The 12,051-nt window shown below is 44.8% G+C and overlaps 1 protein-coding gene across 1 annotated transcript in view; it reads left to right on the forward strand.

The window, feature by feature from the left end:
- Positions 1-12,051, forward strand: part of LOC106601912 (rho GTPase-activating protein 5) — a 39,710-nt gene that overhangs the window by 22,038 nt on the left and 5,621 nt on the right. Inside the window, exons 4-5 of the mRNA XM_014194348.2 lie at positions 4,878-4,955; positions 6,625-6,756. Coding sequence (XP_014049823.1) covers positions 4,878-4,955; positions 6,625-6,756 — 210 coding nt within the window. The remainder of the gene's footprint in view (positions 1-4,877; positions 4,956-6,624; positions 6,757-12,051) is intronic.

The following is a 12,051-nucleotide window of genomic DNA, read 5'->3' on the forward strand; positions in this document are numbered from 1 at the left end:
GCCTCATAGGTCTCCCGGTCGTGGCCGGGTTAAAACAGCCTGGGATCGAACCCGGGTCTGTAGTGACGCCTCTAGCAATGCAGTGCCTTAGACCGCTGCGCCACTCGGGAGACCCTTCTAGTGCACTACTTTTGACCTCGGCCCATAGGGTGGGCTATTTGGGACACAGCCCAGTTCACCCGTCCCATCTCCTTTCCTCTCCCGCATTGCATGGGGCTGGTGATTTATGGGCACAGAGGGCTGCAAGGAAGGACAATTATTAAAACACTAGGCTGGAAATGTATGAGTCGGCTAGGATGCTCTGGTCTCTTAACACAATGTAGTTAGTTAGTTACTGTTACCACTGCATCCCAAATTACACCCTATTCCCTACATAGTGCACTACTCTGTGCTGTTGTCAAAAGCCGTGCACTATGTAAGGAATAGGGTGCCATTTAGGAAGTAAGCAAGCACTGGCCTGAGCCTCAGCCTCCCTCCACTGAGGATGGAATAGGGCCCTAGACCCGAGTCCAGACAGAGTAGGTACTAGTTACAAACGACCAGAACATTTCACCACCACAACAGTCAAGTTCATTTTGGCGATATTTGCTTCCTTCTTAAATTTCTCTGACTGAATTAGTTGGGTCCTTGTCATGATCAATGGGTTTAATAAAACACTTTATTTTGTTCTTTTTGTGGAATATGGATGGGAATCTGTGGCCTACTGTAGATACTGATGTAGGATAGCATTAGGTCAGGAGGATTGTGAAGATGGGAAATGATGGGGAAGCTCTCAACTCTCTCAGCTCTGCCACCTGACTGGTTTTACACAGCATATTTCTCATGCCATTGTTGCCTAGAAGAGTTTGGCTTCTGTTTGGTTTCAATTGACAATTTTGATGCCAGAGGTCCTCAATGTTATTTAGCCTGGAAATTCAACTATGGGAAATACTGCCTACAACAGGGTTCCCCAACTGGCATCAGCTCCAAGTGATTTTAATTTTGCAAATCTGTTCAAAAAGTATTCCCATGCATAATATGTATGATTGTATACAAATGTAAGCAAGGTTTGAATTAAAATGTTTTAGTCAAACATATATGGTAGGGCTTCTTGCGGTCAATTTGCAGTCTACAAATTATTTGTAATTATGTTTTGGCCACCTGACCATCCGCTCAAAAAAACAAATTGTCCCGTGGCTGAATCTAGTTGATGATCCCTGGCCTGCAGGTTACCATGTCTAAGCCTAAACTCTATCTTCAACAACAGTGTTAACTGTTAAATCTGATAACTAGCTAACTGCTGACCTTTCTGTACTATCATCATGGGACAACCAGAGGCCAGGTGGAAGAGGTTTATATTCAGTTATTGGATTTTATTGTTGCCATGGTAATAAAACGATCCTGGCAGCTGTCCAGCAGTTAAACTAAACACTGTAGTGAATCGTTCCACAGTTTCTACGGCGATATGACTACTGAGGAACTAACTGTCACACCCATCCAAAAGGATATCAGAAGATTTATCTACCGCTGGGAGGTTCGATTTAATCAGATTTTGAAATGCAAAAATTCCAGCGCTGCCATCAGTCTCCTCAGGTATTTCCTGAAGTTGTAGTTGTAGGGTGAGTCTATGTTCTGTACTAGCCTGGTCCCAGATCTATTTCTGCTGTCTTGCACCTGCGAACTCCATAGGAGTTGGCATTGACAAGACCGCACAAACAGATCTGGGTCCAGGCTAGCTCTGACTTCCAGACCCAGACAGAGTGAGTGTAGTAGTAGTGTTGGTGGAGATGGTGGTGCTGAGTTAGAGTATTTAGGGAGGAGGACAATAGAACATCCGGCTTGTAGAACACATCTAAATTCGGATCACTTCCCTGTAGCACTTCCCTCCCTCACTCATTTGAGTTCATTTTGTTCTTATTGTCTTTGGCTGCAACCTTCCTCCCAGTCATTCGACTAAATAAAGCAGGAAGGGTCACATCCAGTCAAAAGCCTCGACCCGTCGGCATACACACACACACTAACACGCAATAACTAAAGCTGCATCCTGGTACAGATGAACTGGTGTCTAAATTACAACCATGAGGCGTGTGCATATATCAGCTAGACAGGACTGTTCGCTTGCCAGTCCCACAGTTTGAGGTCCGTTTCTACTTAAAACCAGGGTCACACTCTTCTGTGAGTGTTGTTTCAACGATGGCATGGCAACAGTCAGAAAAGCCATGATGTGGGGTGGAACTAACAGGTGCTGTGACCATAGAAATAGAATGACTAGAACAATTAGGCTACATTCTATTTCTATGGCTGAGACCTGTGTCTATGTACAGTGCCTTCTCGAAAGTATTCACTCCCCTTTACTTTTTCCACATTTTGTTGTGTTACAAAGTGGGATAAAAATCGATTGTCATTTTTTTGTCAACGATATACTTAAAATACTCTGTCAAAGTGGAAGAAAAAATGTGAACGTTTGTAAAAATGAAAAACTCATATCTTGATTAGATAAGTATTCACCACTGAGTCAATACATGTTAGAATCAGCTTTGGCAGCAATTAGTGTCTTTCTGGGTAAGTCTTTAAGAGCTTTGCACAGCTGGATAGTACAATATTTGCACATTATTTTCTAAATTCTTCAAGCTCTGTCAAGTTGGTTGTTGATCATTGCTAGACAGACATTTTCAAGTCTTGCCATAGATTTTCAAGCAGATTTAAGTCAAAACTGTAGCTTAGCCCTCAGGAACATGCAATGTCATCTTGGTAAGCAACTCCATTGTATATTTGACCTTGTGTTTTAGGTTATTGTTCTGCTGAAAGGTGAATTTGTCTCCCAGTGTCTATTGGAAAGCAGACTGAACCAGGTTTTCCTCAAGGATTTTGCCTGGACTTAGCTCTATTCCGTTTATTTTTATCATACAAAACTCCCTAGTCCTTGTCGATGACAAGCATGCCCATAACATGATGCAGCCACCACCATGCTTGAAAATATGAAGAGTGGTACTCAGGGATGTGTTTTTGGATTTGCCCCAAACATAACGCTTTCTATTCAGGAATAAAGTACATTTCTTTGTCACATTTTTTTGCTGTTTTACTTTAGTGCCTTATTGCAAACAGGTTGCATGTTTTAGAATATTTGTATATCATGTTAAACACTATTATTGCACACAGAGTGAATCCATGCAACTTATTATGCGATTTGTTAAGCTCAGTTTTACTCCTGAACTTATTTAGGCTTGCCATAACAAAGGGGTTGAATACCTACAGCGTTTCAATTTTAATGGATTTGTAAAAATGTTTAAAAACAAAATTCCACTTTGACATTATGGGGTATTGTGTGTAGGCCAGTGACAGAATATCTAAATGTAATCCATTTTAAATTCAGGCTGTAACGTTAACATAACAAGATGTGGAAAAAGTCAAGGTGTGTGAATACTTTCTGAAGGCACTGGATGTGAGCAAGTCATTAGACTGTGGTATTTAGCTTACCGCTGTCTTAGCATGCCTTCGGTCGCCTCTCAGAATAGGTCCTAACTTACATTGAGTGGCTTTTTAAATGGCTTCTAATGGTGGTTACAGGAAACATTATCTTCACATGAACGAGTGGTTAGAGGAAATCAGAGCATAAGTCAGGAATGACAGCATTAAGAGGGAGTCAGTGTTACGCTCTATAAAATGGAAGCTCTTATCTCTATCTTATCATGCCATGGAAATGTCCTCAGTGCTGCTCTTGTGCAGTGTTTTCTCTCTCTCTCTGTGTGTGTGTGTGTGTGTGTGTGTGTGTGTGTGTGTGTGTGTGTGTGTGTGTGTGTGTGTGTGTGTGTGTAGGGCACGCTTGTGTTCATGCTCCTGCCCTGCCTGTGAGCTTACATTCTGCTGACAGTGTCAGGAGGGACCTTACACCGCCGACCAGACTCACACACAAATTGCACAAGGACCAATTGGGAAAGGAAATTAATACTTTCCATAAGACAATGTCATAACTAAGCTAGGGCTGTGTCCCAAATGGCCCTATGGGTTCTGGTGCACTATATAGGGACTTTGGGACGGAGCCTAGTCAGTCCTGTGCAGTGTGTGATTCACCTGGATTGCCACCTGCCATTTATCTGGCTGCCGGTGAGCAAGAAATTCAGCTCCTACCTGTTCCTCTGCACCTGTACTGCTATGCTACAGTATTATAGAGTATGAACCCAGTGTGTCATCACATCAGTCTCACCTTGAGTGCTGTAAGAAAGGACCTGCTCTGACATGTTACAGCATCTCAGGAATATATAGGCTCGTGTGTGTGTGTGTGTGTGTGTGTGTGTGTGTGTGTGTGTGTGTGTGTGTGTGTGTGTGAGAGAGAGTGGGAGTGCCCGGCTATAGTATAAACTGCCTCAGTGCTGCTGCTCAGTGTATGTGCTGCAAGGTCACACCGACTGCAGTTTGTCATTGCAGCGAGCACAGACAGAGCGCACATTTACTGCTTATACACACCCACCCACAGAGCTTGCATTATGCAGCTGATTAGATGCCCCCCAAGCGCTGTCCTCAGATCAGCTGGTGTGATCTGAGGACATCCATCCAACTGGCAAACTGATCAGGGTAGCCGCTAGGCTGCTTGTTGCTGCCTCCTCAAAGCATGGCCTCAGGATCCACAAGCTTTAACTGTGTCTGTCCCTTCCTCCCTGTCAACGTACGCGTGTGTGTGTGTGTGTGTGTGTGTAAGAGGGTTCAGCCATGCTTAATGTGGCTATGTCTGCATTTACATTTTTCTCTGATCTGAAATCACTGCTGGAGGGAAAACTGCTTTAGACTTCCCCCTACCCTTTTCCCAGTGGAAATCAAACTATGTTGATAGCAGGTCAGCCTAGTAGGCTGTACTTTTGTACTTCATAATATCTCTAAATATCTCTTATTTTGTCTTCCAGGACTTAATACAGAGGGCCTGTATCGTGTGAGTGGAAACAAGACTGATCAAGACAATATTCAGAAGCAGTTTGATCAAGGTAAAACACATCTGCAACTGTCAACTCACTTTAACTGTCAACTGCTCTTACATTTTTTCCCTATCTCATTCAAAATATGAATCTTTTTGTCACGGATCCCTCCGGATCTTTCATTATGCACACCTGGCCCCTATTCCCAGTGAATTAGTCATTGTAAAAGTGTGTCCTTGGTTTACCATTGTCCTGTCGATTATTGTTACAATGTCCGTTGGTTCGTGTGAGTACCTGTGCTGTGTGTTTTGGGCTTTCGTGCCCTTGTGGATTGCGCAGATGATTAGGGGTCTCGTCCCGTGTGTTATTTATTGGAGGTACTCCTCGCTCTTTTGTTTGGGTATTAACCCAGTGTTTTTGTTACGTGTTTGTTTGGTCTTTGTCCCCGTGCCTTTACACGGCACGCCGTAATTTGGGTACAAAAAAAATATTACGCATTCCTGCGTCTGTCTCCCGATCCCTTCATACCCACGTGACATTTTTGCCCTTAGTCTTTTTCTCTTGTTATTTATAAACTGAACACACATTTAAATCACGCTGGTTCATTAAGATGTCAGAAGGAAAGGGATTGGTTGAGAAAACCAATAATGACTGTTCCCTAGGACTTTACATTTCCCTCCTAATTGCTTAAATTCAGCCACAAGTATTATGGATGTTTGTCCATGAAAGAGCTGGACTAGGTACAGTATTTGAGTGAATTACTGTGAATCAATGGGAGTCTTAAAACACAGGGGAAGGCTGATTGTATTAACCTGCCAATTAGGGATGGATGGGGTATGTTGCATAATATGATTTAGAATAGATGTTGATATAGTCACCACTCGGCTGCATAGAGATCCTTCTGCTCCCTTCTCTCGCTTGCTTGAAAAATACTGGTATGTATATAGTGCAACTTGACCTGTACCGGGTCAAATTGACTTACACAAGCAATCAATTAATTGCATTTTTATTTTCTGTCTGGAATTGAATTACTGCATAGGCTCACCGGTTGGCTGTATTTCCCTGAGTGGAATGATGGCCATAGATCTAGTTTCTCCCGTCTGTAGCCCGTTTCCCTTTTTGTTTTCATCCATCTTTCAAATCCAATACCAGTCAATCTGAGCCATCGAGCTGTGCAAAGGGGCTGGGTGGAAAAAAATCTTCCTTCCACTGAGTGGCCAAATGACTTCCTATCCATGAGACACAGTTTGCCCAAAAGAGACACTATGGGCATCAATCTGCCTGCTGGCCCGGAACCATTAGTCCTCCTTCCACCCGCTCTTCTTCTTCCTGTCTCACCCGCCCCTCTCCCTGTTTCTCTTCCTCTCTGTCCTTCTTCTCTTCTCTCCACCACAGGAATTTGTGAATTAAGTGCATTTTTCTCCCTCTCTTGCCCTTTCTGCTGTCTGGGAGAGAGATCTACTCTGACAGCTGTCAGTTCACCTTAGGCCCTGTCCTGCCCTCACTAGCTCTTTCTCTCTCTCGGCCTTTTCCTCTCACCACTCTTCTTCTCTCACCCCCCCTCTCTCTTCCTCTCCTTTTCTCACTTACTCCCCCGCTCTCCTTCACTCGCTCCCCCTCTCTAATAATATTAAGTATTAATACATATGATTTTGTGTTTTTCTAAAATCCAAAGACTCTTTGTGAGTACTGTTAATTTTCTTCCCCTCACCAATCAAACCCTGACCCCCCCCCGCAGACCACAGTGTGGACCTGATAGTGATGGACGTGGCTGTGAATGCTGTGGCGGGGGCTCTGAAGGCCTTCTTCGCTGACCTCCCTGATCCTCTCATCCCCTACATCCTGCACCCGGAGCTGGTGGAGGCAGCCAGTGAGTACTGTACTGTTAGTTACACATGCTCTGTCTGTCAGTCTGGAGAGCTGACCTGGGTTCAGATACTATTTAGTTTCTTTCAAATGCTTTTAGCTACGCTTGGTTGAGCTTGCCTAATTCAATACTCCCAAAAGTGGCAGAGCAAGCCCCGCCAATCTGGCACTCTCAGGCAGGCTAAATTAAATGCGATTCAAAGAAAACAAATCTTATATCAACCCATGTCTGGTCTGTAGAGGCCAGTGTCCTAACTCAGTAACTAACAGCTGTGGGGAGGGTTGACACCCAGCACCTCAGCCTTCCTCCCCTCAAATCACACCCAGCAGCTAGAGAAGATGAGGTCAGCCAGTTCTTTCTCTCTATCTCTCTCTCTCGATGGGTTTTAACAGTACCCCAGTTTTTCCTTTTGTCCTGCTCAGTTCATTGTGTCGTTTATTTTACTGTCACATTTCAGGTGCAGCCTGTTCTGTTTTTGAACCTCAAGTGTACTTTAGCTGGTAGAATGTAGCAACGCTTCATGATGTTGGATGTTTGCCAGGAAGAGTGATGGTGCTATATTCCACAGTTTATAACTACAAGCAGATGTGAACGAAACTTAGTATTACCCCGTGGCTTATATGCTTTATATTACGTCTCAGGCAGTGTTTCTCCTACCATTATACACTGAGTGTACAAAACCTACTCTTTCCATGACATAGGCTGACCAGGTGAAAGATATGATCCCTAATTGATGTCACTTGTTAAATCCACTTCAGTCAGTGTAGATGAAGGGGAGGAGACAGCGGCAGGCCAGTGGTCGAAAACGGTCATTGATGAAAGAAAAGGAGACTGCCACGAATTGTTCAGAGCAAAAGATGGGCTACAGTTGAACTGCCAGTCCAGTACAACATTGGTGCCCAATAACTCATAAGAGAATCCACAACTCGTCGTACCTTGACTTGAATGGGGTATAGCAGCTGACGACCTTACAGAGTTCCACTTCTTTCAGCAAAAAACAAGAAACTGCAGTTGCAGTGGGCTAAGGAACAAAAACACATGACACTGGAAAATTGGAAAAACATTGCTTGGTCAGATGAAACCCAGTTCCTGCTGATGGGAGGACTAGGGTATGGAGAAAACCACATGAGTACATGCATCCATCATGCTGCATGTCAACATTGCAGGCTGGTGGTGTGGGATGTGTTTTCACGGCACACATTGGGCCCCTTGCTAAAAGTAGAGCAATAATTAAATGCCACAGGATATCTGAACAACATTGCCAATTAGGTGCATCCCTTCATGGCAGCAGTGTATCCATCTGCAAATTGATTTTTTTCTGCAGGATAATGCCCCATGCCACAAGGCTAGGATTGTCTAGGAATGGTTCCACAAACATGACAGTGAATTCAGCTTACTGTAGTGGCCTGCCCAGTCACCAGATCTCAATCCAGTTGAGCATCTGTGGGATGAGATGGAACGAGCTATTCGGAGTAGAGATCTACTGCCAGCCAACTTGACACAACTGTGGGAAGCATTGGAGTCAACATGGGCCAGCATCCCTGTGGAAGGCTTTTGACATCTTGTAGAGTACATGCCCTGACGAATTGAGGCTGTTCTGAGGGCAAAATGGGTGCAACTCGATATTAGGAAGGTGTTCCTAATGTTTTGTACACTCAACATATATATTAGGATTATCTCTGTCCCTTCCTCTCTCATCTAAAAGCTTTTGCCTTCAGTTGAACATTTTGGTTGAAGAGGCATTAGATGTTTATTTGGGGACCTTTGCGGCTCGTTTACAAAATTATCAAGGTGCAAAACTGGTGCCAGAGCAGGGTATTTCTCTACATTCGCAGTATCATCTGCTAACCATGTGTATGTGACAAATTAAATTTGATTTGGTAGGGCAGGTCTGTGCCTCTTGAAGCACTAGTTGGTGAGTGGGTGTAGTTTCCTCCATGCCCCTCATAGTGTCTCCCTTAGTACCATCCAGTCACCTTCTCCTCTCATAGTCAGCTGGAAGGAAAGCAAGAGATAAATAAGAGATGCTGCTGAGATACTCACCCTTTCCTGCCAGTACAAACTGCTCACCTTCTCTCTGAATGGATGTATACACACTTGTCTCAGTGTTTCTGCTGTAGAACTACATGCCTGCATTAATATTCCAACCCCAGTTATAATTCACACCTTTAAGTCGCATCACACTCAGCTCACAGCCGTCTTCCTGAAAGACGAATTCCTGCCCAAGGATGCCAAAAGATTTTCATGCATCTGCATTATTTCCCCCCTGCCTGGTTGTCTCTGTGAGCGTCCCAAATGGCAACCTAGTCTCTATAGTGCACTACTTTTGATGGGCCCTGGTCAAAAGTAGTGGACTAAATAGGGAATAGGGTGCCATTTGGGCTGCATACTTTGTGTTGCTGTAGGATATCATCCTTGCTTGAGTCATCTAATCCTGGGCCTACAGTAATGTATTACTGATCACTGTTGAAACCAACCCAGCAGCCTCCTTCCTCACTGTCTGTCTCGCTGCTGCAGATTAATGTCCCAGAAATAGGTCCCCTCCCTCCCTCCTGGGGAGAGTATAGAGAGGGAGGGAGGGAGGGAGGAGAGAGATAGAGGCCATTGGTTGGTTTCAATGAGGGGGGAAGATGGAAGTAGACAGACCTGGAGCTTGTCTCTCAGGGGTTTGAGCAGCTCTGCAGAGCTGAGCGTTTCCCTCTGACAATTGTGCAAGCAGCGTAATGTGGAGGAGTTTGGAGGACCTCCAAGTCTCAGGTTGCGTCCCAAATAGCACCCTTTCCCCTATGTGTAGTGTACTACTTTTGACCAGGGCCATTGGGTAGTAGTATCACTATATAGGGAATATAGTGCCATTTGTTATGCAGCCTGTCTCAGTCCGGGCCAGCCTTGGTGCATCACGCTCAGTTCTGGGGCAAGTAGCACATACACTCATTCCTTTTGTGACGTTCTGACTTAGGGATCTTAACGGTTAACCGCTAATCGGTTAGCCGCCAAAAAATACATTTGACCGGTCATGCTTTTCAGTCTAGGTTAATTTGCATAATTCAGTGGAATTAAATTGCCTCGTGTGAATTTTTGCTAGTCGTCATGCACACAGCATAGAGTCTAGTCTGAGGAGTGGAATGCCGTATCAGCTGTCAGACAGTGTGAGACCAGCTGGTACTGGAGTGAAACGTGCTTTTATAAGCCCAGTCATTGCGCAACAAATAACAGTTCTAAATGCAGTTGCATGTTAACTGTTTTGATGGCCATGATAAAAAAGAGCTACTATTTTTATTTCTCAACTCATAGCTAAAACACGCTTCCCTTTGCCATTTGAGTGCATAGGCTATAGTCAACGGTAGGCAGGCTATTAGCAGCTATCACCACTTTACAATGGGAGCTTGAGGCTGTATAAATGTTTGAAACCTGAACTTAACTTCAAATAATGAGGAATGTCTTACCATGCTTCAAAGTAGCCTAGTCCAAATCCAACCAGAGAAATGTGGAGGCAAGACTTCCTCATGCAAATAACCAACATTTCACTCCTGTTTTATTGGTTTTCATATCAACTTTATTTTGTTGTCCAGAAGCCAAAGGCACCATCCTAGTCATATTAGCAGCCCATCCTAGTTGTTGCTATTAGATCAAATCAAATGTTTTTTGTTACATGTGCTGAATACAGCAGGTGTAGACCTTACAGTGAGTGAAATGCTTACTTACAAGCCCTTAACCAACAATGCAGTTAAGAAAAATACCAAAAAAAAAGTAAGAAATAAAAGTAACAAATAATTAAAGAGCAGGAGTAAAATAACAATAGCGAGGGGGTACCGGTTAATTGAGGTAATATGTACATGTAGGTAGAGTGTTAAAGTGACTGTGCATAGATAATAACAGAGTAGCAGCGGTGTAAAGGGGGGTGGGGGGGCAATGCAAATAGTCTGGGGTAGCCATTTCATTAGATGTTCAGGCGTCTTATGGCTTGGGGGTAGAAGCTGTTTAGAAGCCTCTTGAACCTAGACTTGGCGCTCCAGTACCGCTTGCCATGTGGTAGCAGAGAGAACACTATGACTAGGGTGGCTGGAGTCTTTGACAATTTTTAGGGCCTTCCTCTGACACCGCCTGATATAGAGGTCCTGGATGGCAGGAAGCTTGGCCCCGGTGATGTACTGGGCCGTACGCACTACCCTCTGTAGTGCCTTGCGGAGGCTGAGCAGTTGCCATACCAATCAGTGATGCAACCAGTCAGGATGCTCTCGATGGTGCAGCTGTATAACCTTTTGAGGATCTGAGGACCCATGCCAAATATTTTCAGTCTCCTGAGGGGGAATAGGTTTTGTCGTGCCCTCTTCACGACTGCCTTGGTGTGCTTGGACCATGATAGTTTGTTGGTGATGTGGACGCCAAGGAACTTGAAGCTCTCAACCTGCTCCACTACAGCCCCGTCGATGACAATGGGGGCATGCTCGGTCTTCCTTTTCCTGTAGTCCACAATCATCTCCTTTGTCTTGATCACGTTGAGGAAGAGGTTGTTGTCCTTGCACCACACGGTCAGGTCTCTGACCTCTTCCCTATAGGCTGTCTCGTCGTTGTCGGTGATGAGTCATGAGTGAACAGGGAGTACTGGAGTACTGAGCAAGCACCCTTGAGGGGCCCCCGTGTTGAGGATCAGTGTGGCGGATGTGTTGTTACCTATCCTTACCACCTGGGGGCGGCCCGTCAGGAAGTCCAGGATCCAGTTGCAGAGGGAGGTGTTTAGTCCCAGAGTCCTTAGCTTAGCGATGCGTTTCGAGGGCACTATGGTGTTGAACACTGAGCTGTAGTCAATGAATAGCATTCTCACATAGGTGTTCATTTTGTCCAGTTGTGAAAGGGCAGTGTGGAGTGCAATAGAGATAGCGTTCATCTGTGGATCTGTTGGAGCGGTATGCAAATTGGAGTGGGTCTAGGGTTTCTGGGATAATGGTGTTGATCTGAGCCATGACCAGCCTTTCAAAGCACTTCATGGCTACAGACGTGAGTGCTACGGGTCGGTAGTCATTTAGGCAGGTTACCTTAGTGTTCTTGGGCACAGGGACTATGGTGGTCTGCTTGAAACATGTTGGTATTACAGACTCAGACAGGGAGAGGTTGAAGATGTCAGTGAAGTCACTTGCCAGTTGGTCAGCGTATGCTCGGAGTACACGTCCTGGTAATCCGTCTGGCCCTGCGGCCTTGTGAATGTTGACCTGTTTAAAAGTCTTACTCACATCGGCTGCGGAGAGCGTGATCACACAGTCATCCGGAACAGCTGATGCTCTCATGCATGTTTCAGTG

The sequence above is a fragment of the Salmo salar genome, chromosome ssa01 (assembly GCF_905237065.1).
Source record: "Salmo salar chromosome ssa01, Ssal_v3.1, whole genome shotgun sequence".
In the NCBI taxonomy this organism is placed as follows: Eukaryota; Metazoa; Chordata; class Actinopteri; order Salmoniformes; family Salmonidae; genus Salmo; species Salmo salar.